General features: G+C 47.5%; 1 protein-coding gene across 3 annotated transcripts in view; it reads left to right on the top strand.

Moving 5' to 3' along the window:
• Positions 1-20336, top strand: part of PUSL1 (pseudouridine synthase like 1) — a 74511-nt gene that overhangs the window by 21121 nt on the left and 33054 nt on the right. For 2 of the 3 annotated variants that reach the window (XM_034753457.1, XM_034753456.1), the window contains exons 4-5: positions 13572-13721; positions 16356-16529. In XM_034753457.1, the coding sequence (XP_034609348.1) occupies positions 13572-13721; positions 16356-16529 (324 nt within the window). The remainder of the gene's footprint in view (positions 1-13571; positions 13722-16355; positions 16530-20336) is intronic. The other variant, XM_034753458.1, reaches the window with a different exon arrangement.

Raw genomic sequence — 20336 nt, 5'->3', positions numbered from 1 at the left:
GATTTATTTTTTTGGGTTTTTTTTAATGCCACTTTGATTTCTCCAGTCCGTGTGGGAGAATCCCCAAATCAGGGTACAAAATACCACGCAGGGTCATGTCCTTTTGTGAGGGTGCTGAGCCAGCCTTAATAGCAATACACACAGCAAGGTCACCCCTAAAGCACAGGACACCCACAGCCTAGTCCATTTCTGCAGCACCCCAAAGAGGCAGCCATTTTTATCACAGTGGGGGTGAACGGTGAGACACATTAGGAAGCTTGGTTTAAAGGTCCCGATCCCCCAAAGCTCTCTCAGGCTTTAACTGGTGTGGTGGGTGCTTAGCAACTCTGAAAATTAGGCCCATTGTCAAAGATGTTTAGGCGCTAAAGATGCGGCTAGATGTCTGGTGGGGTTTGAGAAGCACCAAAGCCAGTTCAGTGCCGAATGCCCATTGGTTTCAGTGGGAATTAACCCCGAATATGCTTAGGCTCTTTGTGACTTGCTCAGGTCCATGCACTGAGTCAGGATCCAGCCAGAGTTAGGCCGAGCTGCTGGTCCCCGTGCATGTTCCGTGAGACCCCTCGGTGTGTGGACAGGCGGAACAAGGTGGAGGGTTCGCTGAGTGGCCGGGACCCCAGAGTTCTGTCTCTGCTCTTGTTCTCTTTGGCACAATCTCCAGAGTGTTCTCCATGGCAGCGTTTGACAGCACGCAGTGCACGGCTTTGCCATTAGTGACGCCCAGGACAGGCATGGTGACAGCCCTGGATGACAGGGATCAGCGTGGGAGACCTTCCTGCTATGCCTCCTGGTTGGGAGCTGTTCTCCACTCTCCTAAATTCAGACATGGTGATCACGTGTGAATCCACGCTGGCTGCCATGGTGGCCAGGGTCCTACCCACGCACAGTGAAAGCTTTCCCAGGTCTGGACCCGAGTGTCTGCAGCTCTCGGGGCAACCCTCTTGGAATTCAGGTGCTCGGCACCTCTCAGGATCAATCCCGGCTCTGGCTTATTGCCCCGTTTCCGGAGCCGGGTGACCAGGCTACTTTGCATTTAAATACAGTGGGGCCTTTTGTCTGAAGGCTCTCGACTGAGTGAATAAATGAAGCAGCATCTGCAGCAGCTGTCTCGGCGCCAGCTGTGCACTCTTATGTCTGAACAAGTGCCATGGTATCTGTATGGGAACGATTAAGTACGGTCCTCGGAATTTGGGTTCTGCGGACAGAGGAGATGCAGAGGGAGAAAGTGTTGTAAGAGCCTTGTTATTAAAGGGACAATCAACTTCAATTATTATTTTTAATTGACTAATTTCCTGAGGGATTCCTGCTCCCTTACTGATGTTTAGAAGGGTCTTTAGGGCAGGCTAAGGAGCGATCTCATTGAACATACGCCTGCTCCCATACACCTCCCCGGCCATGCATCTTCCTTTTGCCTCTTCAGTGTTCGCTTTGCTGCTGCTGTTGGTCTTTGGAGATGCCCTCTCATGGTGCCTGGGAAAGGGAGTTCACCCATCAAGGTGCATGCGAATAATGTCTCGGTGCTGGGCTTGGGACAGGGAGCCCAACTGGTCCCCGGGAAGGAGCGAAGCTGGCAATAAAATGCTGGCAAATGCAGAGTAAACAAAAAGAGATTTTCTGATCTCATTTGTTTAGCGTAATCTAAGGTGTAAATATTTAGGTAAAAGTTTTTCAGAGGGGATTGTGATATTTGTTTCAAGTTGATGATGTCTCTTGAAGTGCAAAAAAATTAGTTTCTTCTTAGTTTGCAAAGTCCATTAAGTTCTCTCAAAGCAAATGCTTCTGTGATGATTATTTAAAAAAAAAAAAAAAAAAATTCAGTGCCACCATCTCACCATTCAGAGGCAACCCTACAATAACAAACTAGGTTGTGCAGCCCAGCACAATAATAAACCAGCGTTGACAAATGTAAGCCACCACGTCCGGTTACCCCTCTTAAAATACAGGAAAGAATCCTGGTGGTGGTGGTTTTGAGGTTTGGGTTGAACTTGCGTTCATTGACGGTTACGGTGCAAAGTAAAAAGGAGCAATAAAATCAAGTTTGACTTCCACCCGCCTGGCCCCTGTATCGGTCTCAGCTGTACTGCAAACAGCAAATGCATCATTGTAATTTCACTTGTTTATGCCCTCAGCCAGATGGATTGGTAATGGCTGTGGTTACCATGTGGCCTTTGAATGCATAGTCAGAGGCCAGCGCATGAAGCCAGTGTTTCACAAGCCAGCTGAAGTTACGTGTTTAACATCTGTGGGGAACTGTCCCTCGATAGCTTTCACCTTGTACAACACATATAGAAAATGACCTACGCAGCTGTATTGAGCGCTAGGAGAGGGCTTGTTTTCAGATGACTCTTCGGTTAAAAAAGGCCATAAAATAGAATTTGGTCTTTATTTTCAGTCTCAGAACTTAACCCAGTTTGGAAGTCAAAGAACTTCTGATCACCCTGATAGTAGGAAGGAACAGGGTATAAACGTGGAGGCCCCATATTTGATTTCTTGCTTGTGTGGTCTAGTGGTTGGAGCAGTGGTTTGGAAGTCAGAACTCAGATACGAAGGCCAGAAGGGACTATTAGACCATTTAGTCTTACCTCCTGTATATCACAGATCACAGAATTTCATCTACTTTATCCTGTGTTGAACCCAATAATTTGTGCATCCTATTCCTGGCTTTGCCACTGACTCGTTGTGACTTGGGCAAGTCACTTAACTTCCTCGTGCCTCCATTTCCCCTTGTCAAATTATTCCTGTTGGCTTCATTGGGGGTGGTTTTAGGCTTCATTAATGTTTGCTTGGTGCTCCGGAATTGCAAAGTGTTCTTTTCTGAATTTGTTTGCAAAAGTCCATGCAATTTTTCTTTCTAGCAAAACGAATTTGGTGTTGGCAGTTGTCCAGTTCTAACTCAGTAAGTGCGTGCATCATGGTGGGTAGGTGAGGGACTGAATTCAATAAGGAAATAGCCTGTAGTGATGTGTTCCCCCTGTGACTCTAACTAGCGAATTGGGGGGTTAGAGGTAAAGGTTTTAAAATCATGGTATGTAAATTGACAAGGTCCTTGTGATTATAGTCTGGTTTGATGGCTAATCATTATGGGGGGGGGAAAGAACATGTAAGAAGAGCATTTTGCTTTAGTGACGAATGAGATAAGCATCGAGAAGTGGAGCTGGCGACCAAAAAATGCTTCTGGTGTATATATGTGTCTGTGTTGGAGGTCGATGACAATTCTTTGCATGCATCAGAGGGTGAAATTTGGCCTCACATGTGCTATAAATAAGAGCTCTGGGAGTGATGAGAAGTAGGATGCCAATATGGTAATTGAATTGGGAGGCATGGAGTTTCCGAGAACATCTCCAGCTGTTGCATGAAAGCAGCAGGGTGAAAGAATTGGTTTTCAGTCCAGCAGGCTGCCAGAAGTTATGCTACCATAACCACCACTATTAACCAAAGGAAACCCAGAGGTTCTCACAGAATTTTACCGCGGTACTTCACATTTCTGTAACACCTTGAGATCCGAGGATCCGAACACCCTTTCCAGAACATCTCTGTGGGGGGAGAAAGGGGATGTATAGGTATTACTTCACCACAGTGGAAATGCATCCACCTCTGGGGTGGAACATTGTGTTTAACAGCACAACACTATGGGGTAGGAAGTAAAGAGCACAATACCTCTGTGAAACTATAGCGAGGATTTAGGGAAGCAGAATGTAATTCCTTGAGATGGAGTTTGGCCAGAATACCATTTATTTTTTTTAAGTACTATGACATTTTTAATGACCGTGAGTGGTCAGGATTTCAGTCTCCTCTGAATGATATGGCACAGTGACCCCTATGGCCATGCTGGGGTATTGGTTCAGTACTGAGGGAAGAGTGACACCATTCAGAACAACCATTTATCCAATGTCTAACGCACATTAAGGAAGTGTGGGCCTTTGTCTCCCTCTAGTGGCTGGTCTGCTGAAGGGGATAACAGCCTACTGCAGTTGCAAGCTAGTGGAGTAATCCCTTTAGCTCAAGTAGTAGGGGGCAACGCTTCTAGCACTGGACGTTTAAGGTTCAAACCCTGTTCCAGGCCTAAGGGACAGATCTTCCATTTCTACTACAAGGCCTTTGAAAGCCAGATAGCAATCTCCCTGTCAAACCTTTTTATGAGGCAAACTCTACTTCATACTCAATACATCTCAAACTGTGGATTTATTTTCCTCCCGATGGGTTTATAGATGCTGTGGGAATAAACGTGATGAACATGTCTCTAGATTTCTGTGCTGGGCTTTGGATGGAACGGGGAGGCTGGTTTTGATGCTTGTGATGAAAGCTCAGAGTTTTATTCCTTCCAACCCATAAAGAAGCTCGTGGTCTTGTGTGCTGAGATTGGCATTAGACAGAAGATCCCGGCTAGAGAGCATCCAGTGAAAAGTTGGCAGTCGTATCCCAAGGAAGGGATAAGCTTTTCTCTTTCTGCATAGCCTGTTGGTCTGGTACGGTTGTAATGACTGACCCACGGGATGGGGAATCTCACTTTATTTGGTCTTTAACTAGAGCTAGTGTCGCTCTGACCGGTTAGAGGGTTCGGGTTTAGAGGCGCTTGGGTTGGTGCTGCTTCCTCCTCCTTCCCCTGGCTGTACTTTTCAAAACCGTCCATCTGCTTCATATTAAGGAATTGGTGACGGGCATGAGCCGGAGCGGACTCAGCAACCGCCACTCTCCCTCTGTAAATATTACTCTGCTGAAAAAAATTCCCTCCTAATGCTGAACAGAAAACTGAGCACTTTCATGTGGTGGAGGTCGGGGAAGGGGGTGGGGAGGGACGGTCTTTGTGAGAGCATATTATTGTCGATAGAGTTTGGAAGGGAAACAAGATTCCATGCCGGCTGGCTGGCTGCATTATCAGCAGTAATGTCCTCCCGTATAGCTCTCCCATATGCCATGTGGTGGGTCTAATCTCTCATCTGAGCTTTCCCCCTCCACAAAACTGGCTGCAGCAGATGATGCTCCACCAAAACCCACGCTCTGGAGCTGGAGACATGCTCGAGGAATTCCTAACCTATCGCAGGAGAGTTTGAAATCCACCCTCTATCCAAGCGCATTGCTGCATGCTAGAGAATAGGTCAGCGGCTACTCCCCCTGCCGGACTCAACGGTGTGTGTCCTTGCATTGTGTGGTGGGAGAGCAGGAAACCAATCTGGGGTCTTGTTATTGGGTTGGATGCAGGTATCGCTTGATGACGGTCTTTGGCCTGTGCTGTTTAGGTCAGACTGGTCTTAACATCGGTTTCTTCCCCAGAACGTCCAGTCTGGTGTTTTGTTGCTAAAGAGTCCACACAAAGTTCTGAAGCAAATGAACCACGCTGGGGCGGAGCCTGAGCCTGGCTGCAGGGAGCAGCGTAGGAGATCCCATCCCATCTTGCTGCAGGACCCCCAAGCTGCTCCAGTCCAGCAGTCAGGTCTAAGTAGGGAGTGGGTAGCTAAAGTACTCATCGCAATGATGAACCAGCATAGGCCAATTTTCTGCCCCCCTCCTCCTCTAACTCTCGTGTGTGCCTGCCCACAGTCTCGGCTGACCCTTGCACCGGAGTGCACCAGTCTTGTGCGCCCCCTGTGCAAAAACTCGGAGGATCTAAGGGCATTATCGTGTTTGTTCCATGGCTCCTATCCCTATGGCAGTGGTACCTTGCGCATTATCTGCTTTAAAGGGATTTTACATGCCTAATGATCCTGTTATTCCCCCAAAGCTCGTCTGGTTGCAGTCCCTTAGCAACTGCCGCATCTCGACTCAGTCTTGCGTTACTTTAGGGCTGCAAAGCACAATTTGAAGGCTCTCGCCCACGCAGATCCAGTATGCATCACATAGATGGAGAAGATCTGTTAAAGACATCTCGTCTCCCCAGCCACTGTAGGATGGCTCCCCGCCGTATATTTGCTGGCGTTTTGTCAGAGTGATGGAATGATGGCAGGAAAATTGACTTGTATTCCTTTGTTTCTGGCTTCAGTTCCATATTTGCTTATTATTTGCTTCCAGATTAATGACAGACCTAGCAAAATAAACATTAGTGTCAGATGAAAGCGAAGGAAGCCAAGTATTTGGTGGTCGCAGGACCTGCTAATAAAATATTGCTTCCAGACAGATTCTGTGGGGATCTTTAAGCATCGCTTTCGCTTCCTCTGTATCCCCAGTGGAAGGTAGTACTGTACCTCTCTGAATCGGAGCACAGGAGAACACAGCCAAGGGTTTCACAGTAACGAGTGATTTTTTTTGTATCATCCACTTGAGATGGGGTAAAGGGCCTGGTCTTCAGACAGCGCTGAGCACCTGCCCTTTGAAAATCAGGTCGTTTTATGGCATCTCAAGTGGGCCCCCCCCAAACTGAGATGCTACCGATCACCAATTACTCTTGAAAAACTAGGCCAGTGGATTTGGCCTCCCCCTCCCCCCGGCGTGGGAGGAGCGTCCCATAAACATCCGCCAACGCTTCTCCTCATCACGTTCAGAACTCTTCTCTGCCTGGGTGCCTCCAAACAACTTGACAATGGTTAGGCTGCTGAAGTGCGGAAACCACAGCCCAATAATGCCTCATTGTTTCCTTGTGCTCCCCCCTCTGTTGACAGTCTCTGCCCCAGTGAGTCCTTTTGTTCTGTGTTTGTACAGCACCGAGCACAATGGGGTGGTTTTCTGTGGTGCTACGGTAATCCAGATTAATAGTCATCCTTCAGTTCCTGTCAGTAGGTGGTGTTCTCTTACCATGCAGTTTTAGCCTGAAACGATCATGACTCAGCGCTGTATCCGGCAAACATCGCCAGGCACTGGGCCCATTGCTGATCCTGCGCTGACAACCTCCTGCGTAGAGTCCCTTCACCGGGGCTCCCAAGCGGATGTATAGTTCCATTTGCAGGGTCAGAGACATAAGCAATAACAGTGGGGTGTTGCATATCAGTCACAAGTTTGCTCGGTGCATCGTAGACAGCACGTACCAGGCAGGCTTCTGAGAAGGGCTCACTTGAAACGTTCGGAAATTTTGGAATATTTTGGGGAAAAAACAAATTCATCTGCCCTCCCGCCCTTCAAACCAGCTCTAGTCCCAGTCTGAAAGACAGAGTTGGTAGAGAGGAGACAACTCACTGCTGGAAGGATGCGGGGGTGGAAAGGAGATGGGTTACAGGTCTATGATTTTGTGGTTACAAGATGTACACGCGTTTTGATGGTTCCCATCTTTTATGTCGCTGAAGAAATCCCAGCCGAGGTAACCAAGGGATCTAAATTCCTTTGGAAATCTCGACTTTGTCAGTGCCTAGCATGATTTTTGCAGGCCGTGCTGCTGAAATGGGCTCTTAGGAGTGACTGAAATGAAGCAAGGAAGGAGGCCTAGAGGACTACATTGTGGAAAGACGGTCCCAGCTATAAAAGGACTGTAGCACTCATTACTCCGAGTGTGCGAGGCGGGAAATAATGTGTACACAGAAGAATCATGTGAGCATAAATATATTTCTTCTCTGAAAGAGCTGCTCTATTGGAGTGCATACAAGGGTGATTATTTCCTAATAAGCATATGAGCATTGACAAGGAAAGCTCCAGGGGAACCGCATACTTGCAGAGTGTGTGTGTGGGGGGCGGGGGAGAGGGGGGGATAAATGGAACATTTAATTATGGTACTGGGGTCAGATGAGGCTTGTTACTGGAAAACTGCATTGAGTCCTGCAGCTCCGCTCTCCTTCCCCCTTCCTGATCCACTCCATAGCTATTGGGGAGAGGATCTGCGGGCACTCCAGCTGGCAAAAATCCCCAGGGTACAAGAAAAATATTTGTAAATAAGTTGGTTGCTCAAACATTTGCTCTTGATGGGCACCGGGTTTTTTAATGACCGTTGATCTCTTTGCTCCTCAGATGCCAGGTTCAGAGCACCCCGTACTTAATGCAAAGGGTGCCTGGCACAGCGAGGACCCCTGCATTCCGCAGAGGGGCAGCCCACCTTCAATAGAGTCACACCTGCCAGAAGAGGGTAATGACCTCAGCCTCTTCCAAAAGCCTGTGGGGCAATATAGTTCGGCCTGTCCCTGCAGGATAACAAATCTGTGCTCTCACACACAAATCTCACACAAATGTGTGACCAAGACGGGGAATTGAGTTCCAAGGCGAAGGATCCTTTGCGGGAAACCCTCTGATATCACCTCTTGCCTCCAGTGTCTTAAATAGATTGAAAGAAGTGGGGGAGCTAACAGGGGCGTGGGAACTGCTCCCCAAAGCCAGAGAGAGTAGGAGGAGCTGTATCCCTGCTTCCCCCGCTATAATCTGTGGCCCCCCTCTGTTTTAAACCAAGGTGGCCCCATCTGATGGTCGCCATGGCAGCTTCTCACAGAGGCAGGCAGTTGCTCCTCTACCTGGATTAAATAGAAAACAAGGGAGCGTAGGAAACTGGCAAGTTCCTCCCCGGTGTAAGGGCTCTGAAGTCCATGGAGATGCGCTGGGGACAACTTTGTCCTAGCGCCCTTCTGGGCCTGGTTCTGCCACTGCCTTGCCGGGTGAAACTTTCTCTCAATACACAAGATGCCCTTCCTCTCAATACACAAGAGCTTGTGATTTCCTGGAGGTCTCTTAAATGCAGTCCACGTGCTTGTCTTCCTGGCTGCAGAATCAGTCGAAGAGGCAGCAACGTGCTCTCTGCATTTCCACCCGACTGCGGCAAAGTCGTGTCTGTCTTTGGGGGGGCGGGGGAGTGACCTAGTTTCCTGCTGTCTCCATCTGCTGCAATGAGCTGAGTAACAGCCTTTGGAAAGAGCTAGTGAGGAGTGTGCTCCTTGGGTATCCAGGTGGGCCATGACTGGAAGGACCTTCCTCCTCAGGGCCCCGATTCAGGAAGGCACTCGAGCTCATGCCTGACTGTAAGCATGGGAGTGAACTCGTTACAGCCCCCAGGGAAATGCTGTTTACCCCTTCACATAACACACGAACCGCGGGTCACCCAATGAAATTAGTAGGCGGCAGGTTTAAAACAAACAAAAGGAAGTATTTCTTCCTCACGGTGCAGTCAACCTGTGGAACTCCTTGCCAGGGGATACTGTGAAGGCCAAAAGTAAAACTGGATTCATAAAAGAACTAGATAAGTTCATGGAGCATAGGTCCATCAATGACTATTAGCCAAGATGGTCAAGGATGCAACCTCATGCTTTGGGTCTCCCTAAACCTTTGAGCCCCAGTCTACACTACAGAGTTAGGTTGATGTAAGACAGCTTACGTTGACCTACTGTGGAGGTGTCTATGCTACAATACTCCTCCCGGCGCTTTAACTCGCTCGCTACGCTGACCTAACAAAATCACCTCAGTGAGAGGCGTAGCGCTTAGGGCGACGTAGTTAAGGTGACACAGTGTCGGTGTAGACACTGCGTTGCTCACGTCGCCCTAAGTGGCCTCCAGGAGGTGTCCCATTGTGACTGCTCTGGTAACCGTTTTGAACTCCGCTGCCCTGCAGCCAGGTACACAGGTGTATGCCCCTCCCCTTTTAACGCCCTGGGAACTTTTTGAAATGGCTTTTCCCGTTTGCTCGGTTTGGAGAGCTAACATAACAACTGCCCAGCTGACCATGCCGGCTCACGCACGCTCCTGCCTGGAGTACCCCAGAGGAGGTGGATCTCCTGGGTCTGTGTGGAGGGGAAGCTGTGCAGTCACAGCTCCGCTCTAGTTGTAGGAAGTTCGACATCTCCAGCCAGATCGCTCGGGGCGAGGAGGAGGAGGGCTACACCAGGGACGCACAGCAGTGCTGCGTAAAAATCAAGGCGCTGAGGCAGGCGTACCAGAAGGCCAGGGAGGCAAATAGTTGCTCTGGTGCGGAGTCGCAAACATGCCATTTCTACAAGGAGCTGCACGCCATCCTCAGCAGCAACCCCACTTGCAGAGTCAAGAGCCCCGTGGATACTTTTGGGGGTGGGTGGGAGGGGGCTAGAGTCACTGGCCCACCGGAATGAACTCTAAGGATGACTTGCTGGACGAAGAAGTGGAGGCGGAGGTGGATGGGGGACAGGTGACCGGGAGATCCGGTGGCGTGAGGAGCCAGGATCTCTTTTTGACTCCTGAGCAGTCTAGCTCTGGTGAGCCTGATGCAGGGAAGGGAAGCTCTGGTAAGTACTCCATTTGCTTCAATATCACAGGGACACAGTTGCTCATGTACTGCTTGTTTAATCAGGCTAGAGGAGGTCGTGAAATAACCAACAGAGGGCCAGTTGCTATCTGCTTCTCATTCTCCTATACAGCTAGGCAGAAGGGGCCCTGTGGAACAGTTGGTTTATGCACGCTGGGATGTCACGTGAATCCTCCATAGAGATCTTTAGCAAATTTTCCTGGAGGTAAATCTGCAATCCTCTGCCGAAGGTTTCTTGGGAGGGCTGCCTTGTTTCTTTCCCCGTGGTAGGACACTTTGTCACGGCACTCAGCAATTACTTCAGCAGGCACCATTGCAGCATTCAGGCTAGCAACATATAGACCCAGTCTGCAGCCAGATGCATGCAGGAGCTGCTCCCTTGCAGCCTCAGTTACCCTCAGGAGTGAGATCAGCTACAATCACCACTGCCTTTGGAAAACAGTACCAGTATTCAGAACAACAGCCCTATGCGCTTGTACTGATACCCCAGTGCCACCCTCCCGGGGCTGCCATCCTGCTGTCTGACTCAGAAGGGAAAGTGAGAAAGTTGTGATTGTAACTGGTTTGGATCAAGGAGTGTAAGTGCACTGAAAATAGGACCTCTGTCCATTGTTTCTTTAGCAACTGCAGATGTGGCCTTGAGGGTCTCTTCAGGCATCCTGGTGGAGCGGCTCGGCAAGATGAGGAGGAGAAAGAAGAAGAATAAGGAAGGCATGTTCCAGGAGGTCCTGCAAGCCTCTGGTGCTTCGGATTGCGAGCAGGCCTTGCAGGGTGGAAATCAATGACAAAATGCAGAGGGATTGGGTGTACAGGGAAAACAGGCAGCAGGAGATGATAGCGGTGCTGAAGGGGCAGACAGACATGCTGCAGTCTCTGACTGAACATCAGGCTGAGCACATCTGTGCTCAACGCCGCTGCAGCCCATAGAGATCTGCATTCCAGGACCTCCCCACACTTGCCCCCGCCCCCACATTCCATGTATCTTCCAGGGCTGCAGCAGCACCCCAGGCACGCCACCCTGCGGGAAAGTGTGCACAATGGCAGCCACTCCTAAACCCAGCAGTGAGAGCCTCGTTGGCGTATGTGTTTGTGAATTCCCTGTTCCTTCCCCGTTAAAGATACTTTTCCCTGTATGTGTGAAGCTTAACTCAGCATTACATAGGTATGTTTGCATGGGTGTAGAATAAAAATCTATTACGGAAACTGAATTTACTTTTATTATTCTCCAGCATATGGTGGCTGCTGCTAACATTCGCAAACGACAGCAATAGATGCATTTGCATTCTCATAATAAGGCGCACACAGTAATCCTTCCAAAGTTCATACCAAGGTGCAGAAAAACAGTGCCAGGCTCAACACATGACAGCAACACACATTACTGTGGCTCATTGTTTAAATGCTCCTTCAAAGCCTCCCTCAGCCGACTAGCTCCCCTTTGAGCCCCTCTGATAGCCCTGGTATCTGGCTGCTCAAAATTAGCAGACAGCCGATCCACCTCCACGCTCCACTCCTGGGGGAATTTCTCCCCCTTTGCTACACAGATATTATGAAGTGCACAGTAGGCAGCTATGACCATGGACATATTGTCCTCACTGAGGACTAACCTTCTGAGACAGCAGCGCCAGCGACCCTTCAAATGGCCAAAAGCACATTCAACAGTCATTCTGCACCTGCTGAGCCTCTTGTTGAAGCGCTCCTTGCTGCTGTCGAGGTGGCCGGTGTACGGCTTCATGATCCATGGGAGCAAGGGGTAGGCTGGGTCTCCCAGGATCACTATTGGCATTTCCACATCCCCAATGGTAATCCTCTGGTCTGGAAAGAACGTCCTTGCTTGCAGCTTTCTGTACAGTATTCCTAAAGATGCATGCATCATGCACCTTCCTTGCCTAGCCTGTGTTGATGTCGGTGAAATGATCCCAGTGATCCCCCCCAGCACTTGCAATACCATAAGTAGCTCTTTCTGTTGGTGTACTCCATCACCAGGTGTTCTGGGGCCAAAATAGGGATATGTGTGCCATCTATCGCCCCACTGCAGTTAGGGAGCCCCGTTGCTGCAAAACTATCCATTATGTCCTGCACATTGCCCAGTCACAATCCTTCATAGCAGGAGGCAATTAATGGCCCTGCACACTTGCATCACAGCCACCCCCACAGTGGATTTCCCAATTCCAAACTGATTCCCGACTGATTGGTAGCAGTGTGGCCAGCTTCCACACAGCGATCGTTACTTAGGATTCACCTCGCGGCTATAATCTTTGCATGAAAGTTAGTGCTGATGTGATCAATCTGGGGTGAAATCCATCAACTCTAAGATTTATTCATTCGTTGCAGAGCTCTGCTGTGAAGGGACCTGGTGGGGGAGAGCATGGCTCTCTTGCCATCATTCATGTGATCTAGCCATGATGGTGGTACTTGCAGGGTGGGAAGGTGCAGAAAGATTTAATTTTTAAATCCACATCAGTAGCAACAGAGTTAATCATGATGTTCTATGTTTGTGTAACATGCTAGGGATACCAAAGAAACTGGTAAGTATATAGTGACTTCTTGCAACCCCCCCCCCCCCCCCCCCCCAAAAAAAAAAAAAAAAAACACCACTATGCTTCCTTTGACATTTGCACCAGCCACTGAAGAGGTAGTGGCCCCGTTGTGGTTGATGCTGGCCATAATGTAGTGTAATATAATATCTTGTATTTGTGTAGTACATTTTATCCCACAGCATTTCTGCAAACCGTGAGCAAACTCCTGCTTGTCTTACTCATGCAAAACTTTCCCCTTGGGGGTGTGTGTGTGTGTGTGTGTGTGTGTGTGAGAGAGAGAGAGAGAGTACTTATCTATATGCATATTTAGATGTGCACAAACGTGCATTCCACATCTACTGCTTAGGCAGAATGGAGCAGCTGTTTAGCAGTGCTCAGAAACATATTTGTTTAAGAATCAACCTTCAGTTGAAATTGAAATGGAAAGGGAACGAAGGGTGGCAGGAGTTAATTATTCAGGTTGGAACCTAAGTCAGGACATCAAGGTTACCTCCCTATTCTTGCAAAAAGAGCTCTGGGGTTGTTAATAACTGCAAGGGGTCAGAACCTCAGTTTTGTGTCTCCTTCTAAAGATACCACCTACAGTGACCCAGGCTTACCCTTGTCTGGGATTTAAAGGTATGCTAGAAGTGATAGCTAACACAGTCTAGTCAGGGTGTGTAGACTTTACCAAGTGCCAGCCGGTTGAGTTGAAGCATACGGTCTCCCTTTCTATCCTAGTCAACACAAATCAACAGTGACTCCAAGCTCCATGCTAAAGAATTGGTTTATCAGCTCAAAGGGATGGGTGGTAACCAGAGAATCATCAGAGGAGCTTCCTAGAGAAGTCTGTTGTGTGTTTAATTCTGGAGGTATCCAGTCCAGGTGGTGACCAGGCTTAAACCAGTGGATTAACGAGGATATCAACTCTTCTTTCCTGACAGCATTCTGAGTGCCTATCAGGTGTCTGATAACTTCCACGCACGCTTCTCCGCATTGTCAAGAACCTATGTTTATCGGCTGGTGACAGGCTGCTCTCACTATTCCCAAATACCGGTGTTTGAAAGGGATCTGTGCTGGGCTCCCAAGGGAGAGTAAGTTTATTTAATTAACAGAACTCTTCAGGAAAATCCCCCTTACTGGATTATGCAGATGTTTTTCGGTTTGTTTTTGTTTTTTAAGTTTCAAAGTGAGTTAAACTAAGTGGAATTAAGTCCACTTTAATTCTGAATAATTTAATATGGTAATGGGTTTAATGTGGTTTAACTAATACACTTTAAATTCACACCTTTAGTTAATTCGGATTCACTTTCCTGAGTGTTCCTGTGTAGACAAGCCCTTAATTTCCAGGTGTGAGACCAGCTCCCCAGCCGGTGTAAGTCAGTTTTGTCGAGTGAAGTCACTGGAACCACACTGACTTACCACCGCTGTGAATCTGGCTGTCAATTCTTTCCTCTGTGAGATCTGGGGTAACTGCAGTGGCTTCGCTTGCTTACAGCTAATAGCATATTTGCAGTGACTGAGTCACAAAGGACTGCATCTGTGATTGATGTTCTCTGTGCTGCCAAGCCAGAAACTCGCAATGGAGCAAACTTTTTGCATCCTCCGTAGAGAGTGAGAAGCATCTAAAATGGATACTTTTTTCTGTACAGCAAGTTAATTCTGACAGTCTAGGGTGCAATTATCCAACAAGAAACAAATGTGCAGAAACCCATTACCTTGCAGATTTTAAAGTTATGGATAGTCTGCTCTTTACATCCCATCAAGATTGACAGCTCAAGATTTTTTTCTTGCCCCTGTTTGCAAATCCATATAATTCTTCTCCCTGATCACATTCTACAATACTGTGTATTCAAATAATGAATGGACGCAGGTGCCAATCATTCTACAAAAATAAACCAGTCTGCATAACCCAGTGCTCATAAACAATCTTGGAATAGCAAACCAGTTATTGCAGATTGGTACCTATGAAACAACCGTTTAGTAATATAGCAGCATACCTGCAATGGAGGATACAAACATTTTAGTAAAGAAACAAGATGTTGGTTTCAAGCTTTAAGATATTATAAATTGTGAGTTAAAGAATAAAACAATGTCAAGCTATCCTCATTCGTTTTTTACCAGCGTATGCTATAATAAATATACGTCCAAGAATATTGGTTTTTTTGGAGTTTTTTCAATCACATTATAAAACAGTTTTATAACTTCAAAGTCAGTTACAATAGTTTTATCACCACTAATGGAATAACTTGACATTTTTCATTACATGTATTCTTATAAAACCAGCATAACAATCCCAGATGGTCCCAGCAGAGAAATCAAAATTATATTGTCCTAATGTTAAATATGTGGATTCTTTTTTGTGGGCTGGGGAGGGGAAAAATCAGCTTAAAACTGCAAAATTATATGTTGCACCCACAATAAGCCCTAATCTCAAGCTTTGTGAAATGACATTTAATTTAGCCCAGATGTTGCAGTTAATTTTCTCAAAGGACAATACCACACAATGGGTAAAGACAGACTAACGAACTCTGAATGGGAGGCAATTTACTAATTGGATTGATCCTTACTCTAACAAAATCCAGAGAGAAAATTCCCACTGATTTCAGTGGAAAGCAGCATCAGCCCTAAATAGATAAATATATTTTAAAGGGACACTGTCAGTTTAAAATTCCCTAACCAGATTCCTTTCTGTATTCCCAGTATCACCTTGAGAGGTAGTTGGGAAATATCTTTTTGTTTGTTTGTTTTTTGTTCCTGTGAAAAATTTCCACAAAAATGGAAAAAAGTTTTGAAGTTTTTCTTCAAAAGTTTTGGGGCTTTTGTTGAAAACCTGAAAATGTTCAGCCAAAAACCACACCATTTTTGTGGTTTTCTGACCAAACCCCCCCCCCCCCCCAAAAAAAAAAATTTTAAGCAAAAATGGACATTTTCTTTGGTGATTTCCATGTCCAGACTCTCAAAAACAAACCCACCATTTTTTGCCACAAAAAAAACTTAAAAAAAATAGCTACCCTCTTTAAACATTTTGGATTATTAAATCTGAATGGCAGTTAGAAATCTTAGCTCTACTTTTTGCCCTTTACCCTGTCTGTTCATTGAGAGTTTGCAGTGCCTTAAACTTGTGCTGTTACCTGTCAGTTCCTCTTCCATCTCTAGTCAGTTGCACCTTCTGGTTGGCTTGGCTGTAGCAGGCTATTCCAAAGGCATGGTTTAGGTCATTGTCCTTGTGTTGTGAATTTCTCTGCAAGTTCCATTTTAATTTATAAGAACCTCATCCTCCAGAGAGAGTTTTTGGTTTGTTTTTTTCAGGGCAGTAACTTTAATGGAGGTGTTCAGATCCTGCAGTCATGAGCGATCTAGAAGTTCTTTGATAGCTACCGCCTTGCGTAAACCTTTGCAGTAATAGGCCCTTAGAGGGGAACAGAATTCACATCTGGGGTTAGGGTTTGGAACACCCCCAAACTTCAGGGGTGTTTGGCACCATGTTTTTTGGTTTGGGCCATTATAAGGGGCCATTTGCAATATGGGAGTTCCCCAGCCTTTACTCGCCCCTCCCAGCTTTTTTCTAGAGTGTCTGAATCTGGGGCTTGGACTTGGACCCTTCTTGGAAATTTATTATCTTTAACCCCCGCAAAGACATTGGTGTACAGAACCTTCCCGTGCTTCCAGACTCACCCTACGACCTTCCTTCTTGTGCTGATGCATCTCTCTCCATTTTGTTCCAGCCATTTGAACGTGCCTGCCATGCAGGAAGCAGCAGGTTCCCTCCTAGGGACCCATGACTTCAGCACCTTCCGCTCAGTCAGCTCTGAAAAACTTTTCAAATCTCCCATTAAAACCCTGGCCCAGGTAGACATCCGACCCTCTTCTGGCTTCATGTCGCATCACTATGAATACAGGTAAGAACCCACATAGCCCTCAGCCCTGTCAGACGCTCGTTGATCATACACCTTGACTGGCCACTGCTTCCTCTGAGCTGACCACGAACTGCAGCTTGCCAATAGCCCACTCTTCTCTCCCCTGGCCAGCAGCCTAAGACTGGAAACGAAGGGGACTGAAAGCAGCAGCCCACGGCTGAGCGAGCCGAATAGACCCACTGGCTGCCTGTCCCACTGTGGAGTGTGGATTAGGCAGATGCAGTGGCATGTTGTCATTCCTGCCATCCTGGTCAGTATCGAATGCCCCACTGGCGGGAGCCATCAAACTTAACGTGACTCTGGCTCTTTGCATCCTCTGCTCTGCTAGTGGAAGGACGTGCGTTGTTCTCACCGGGTGGAGCGTTTCCCTAACTTCTCCTTGCCATACAGCTGAGAAGGTGGAGAACCCCTGGGTTACAGGGGATTGGCTTCAGTTTTTAAGGCTCAAAGCCATCTTAAAAACCTCTCCTTTCTGGTCAGTGATGTACCACTCATTAAGGTCAAGAATTGAAACTGGAGCACTCTGCCCATTCCTTGTTGTCTCCGTAAAGCTGTGCTGGATTGTTATTACTTCTGCATGAGTCTTGCTTGCATTAAGTATTTAGTGAATTAGCCATATTGCGTGTCTCCCCACACCTCCCCCGGCCAACTCCATCTCATGCTTAGGTTTAGAGTGGGGGACTTGAGACAAACCTGTCTGTGAGATTTTCCGAGTGTTACATGCAGATTTCGTCATCTCCGACTTTGGCCAAGGTTCTGTGGAGCAAAAAAAAGGGACTGATCGTGTGTGGTGTAAGCTGCAGACATTGCTGCAGTGTGCACGCCCTCCTCCATTGCCAGCTGTCCAGCCTTGCAGCTTGCAAGCAAGGTAGTTAAAGGGGGAGGCCCGTGCCATCTCATAGCCTTGTGGTGACCCTTGTAGGCATGGTGGCACTTTATGAGTATAGCAGGCTCACTGACAGGGTGATCTGTTTTAGGCCACTGGGCAGGGTCAGCCAGGTGCTGAGATCCAAGCTTTAGAGTGCCTAGAGATTTGGTGTTTGTTCCATAAACCACGTTTTAAAAAATAGACGCCTTAAACTGCCTTGAAAAGAGAAGAAAAAGGAGATGTGTTTGCACCCATGTTCATAGGCTAGTAAAAGAGCAATGACTGTAGCTGTCCCACCCGGGTCAGACACTCTAAGCGAGGTGGAGTTGGGTGTGATCCGTACAGGAGAGACCCAGGGAGGAGAAATAGGGTGTTTCTGGGTTGGTGTTGGCGTCTCAGCGGGTGGCACTCTCTCTTGCTACCATGGCACTGAACTGCCAGACTCTTGGGTTGAGTGTAAGACCGAGGCCGTGACCACTTGTGTTCATTAAACATTCCCTGGCATGTTTTCCCCAAAGTAGGAATTCTAGCCCTTGTTGTCCTGATCTGTTCCAGTTTAAACCTTTAAATTCTACCTCCATCAACCCCCAGCTCTGGGAATGGCTCAGTCAGGTAAAGTGTGCCTCCTATCCTCTCCAAGACTGTGATGCACTGTTAGCTAATGCGTTCCACTCTAGAGGCAGCTGCATTTCATCGTGAGGAAGAAGGGATTCCCCTCTATTCAATTTGCAAAGGGGTCCTGGATTCATCGGGAGTTAATATGCCAGAGAAGTGCAAGAGGTGGTGGTTGGTTTTTTTTAAACACACACTGATCTGAACAGCAGGTCATTGGTAGGCATCGCCTGGCTTGTTAGGCTAAGTGAAAAATCAATTGTTCTGGCATGTGTGTCCAGAATAAAGCGGACATCATGATGTGAAGAGAAGTGGTAGGTCATGATGGAAAGACACCCCTCCTCCCCCAAGAGATCAGTGTTTGTAGAGCTGAGCCACTGGGGGGAGAATACACACATACGTTATCCGAGCTAGGCAGGATCTTGGTAGTAAATCTGCACCTACCTAATCTGACCCTTGGCCACCACACTCCACTGGGCAGCTGAATAAACTGCCTTTCCAGGTAGTTCCTGGAGATGGATGGCAAGGGGGAAGACTGCTGAGATAGGTGGCCTCTTGTGCACGGCAGCCTCCTTGTGTCCCTCATTGGCTGCTGTGGCTGGAGATAAAGGGCCTTCCTCCATCAGGGCTGGATGGAGCTGAAGTTAAAACACCTCTTTGCATCTGGGCCCCCTTCCCCCTCCCCAAAAAAACCCCAAACCTGCGTCCCCTATCCTGCTGCGTTCTGCCGAGGGGGAAGTGGCAAGGAGGTGACATTGGCAGAGCTGTTGGCGCTGTGAAAAGTCAGGTCATCTTCCCATTAAAGGCATGTCCTCCTGACGATACCGGAGCTCTCTTCCTTAAAAAACCCCACAGCTCTGTGTAGCTAGTAATGCTTAGCCTTGAAGGAGGGCTTTGCTGCAGTAGCTAATCCATCCCCTCAGCGCCTCAGCTGGGAGGTGAGAATTACCAGTGGGGAAAGTGAGGCAGTCCAGTGTTTTGGCCTGGGGTAAACCCAGGGCGAGTTAGGCAGAGCTGGGACTGGAACTTGGGAACGGCTGACTTGGAGTTTCTACTCTAGGCACTAGCCAGTGCTGCCTCACATTTATCCAGCTTGTGCAGCCTGGCTTCTCTGCACGTCTCTGCTGGCACGTTTTCAGGCTCACCTCAGCCAACAGGCCTGCAGCCCGCCCCAGGGTGGAGGGAGGAGCTGGGGGGAAAGGGTAGAAGGCAGGTAAAAGGAGCCAAGGAGAGGTGGTGATGGGGCAAGAAGGAGAGCTCCCTGTCCAATCTTACTGTTCAATAATAAATTGCTCATAGTCCAGCAACCAAAGGAGCGGGCCAGAATTGCATATCTTTACTGGCACAATCCATCCAAAGCCACCTGCCTGTCCATCGTGAAGTTATGGTATAACCAGTCATTAGCGTGTGGAAATGATTGCCCGTGTTTATGGGATGTGTGGAGCCTGGGGGATCTGGAACCTAAGTGATCAGACACATCAGGGAAAGAGAAGTGTGATTTAGACCCTGCTGGATTAGTACAGCCAACTCCAGTAAATGGCCACCGTGGTGTACATCCTGCTTTTCATCAGTGCAGTATGTCTAGATTAGGGTTTGCAACGGAGTGACTGCAGCAGTGTAGCTACTCCAGTGCCGGTATCATAAATGTAGACAGGCCCATTTTAGTACCAGGGCTGTTTCTTGAAACCCATCAGTTGCTCTTTGATTCAGAGTGAAATCTCCCTGCACTGAGCCCAGCTTCAGGAAAAAAAAACCCCAATAGCCTGATAAGGAGAGTACTACTGGGGAAAGCAGTGGACTTGGCAGATCTTTCTCTCGTCACTCATCTATCAATTTGTGAATTTTTAATGTGGTCCAGCTTGGTTGTGTGTGTTCGATTTTAACAGAACGCTGTTGATTTAAATTGTTTGGAAAGGGAATGTGCATTTTCTAGTTTATCTTGCTTCCTAAATCCGTGCGAAGCAACTTGAGAGAGCCTTCAAGCTGAATCAACAGCATCACACTAGTTGTTGGAGGAGCATTTCTGCTATGTTCTGGTGATGCACAAAGGCGGCTGTTTTATAACGAGTCATTTTTACAGCGATGTAATGTTATATTTATTTATTTACTGAGCATGCAGACTTGGGGCTTTCAGAGGTGCATGATTTCAATGGGATTTGGATGATTAATTCCCATAGATGCCTTTTAAAATCCCAGCCTTAATTATTAAAATCTTGTTAAACCAAACCATTATTTTTCTGATGTAGGGAATAAATACAATTCTGGCTTGATTTATCCTTTGTATTAATCTCCTGGTTATAATGAATCTG

This window comes from Trachemys scripta, chromosome 19 (genome assembly GCF_013100865.1).
Source record: "Trachemys scripta elegans isolate TJP31775 chromosome 19, CAS_Tse_1.0, whole genome shotgun sequence".
NCBI classification, from domain to species: domain Eukaryota; kingdom Metazoa; phylum Chordata; order Testudines; family Emydidae; genus Trachemys; species Trachemys scripta.
Note: the sequence above shows the minus strand (reverse complement) of the source record. Positions and strands in the feature narration are given on the sequence as shown.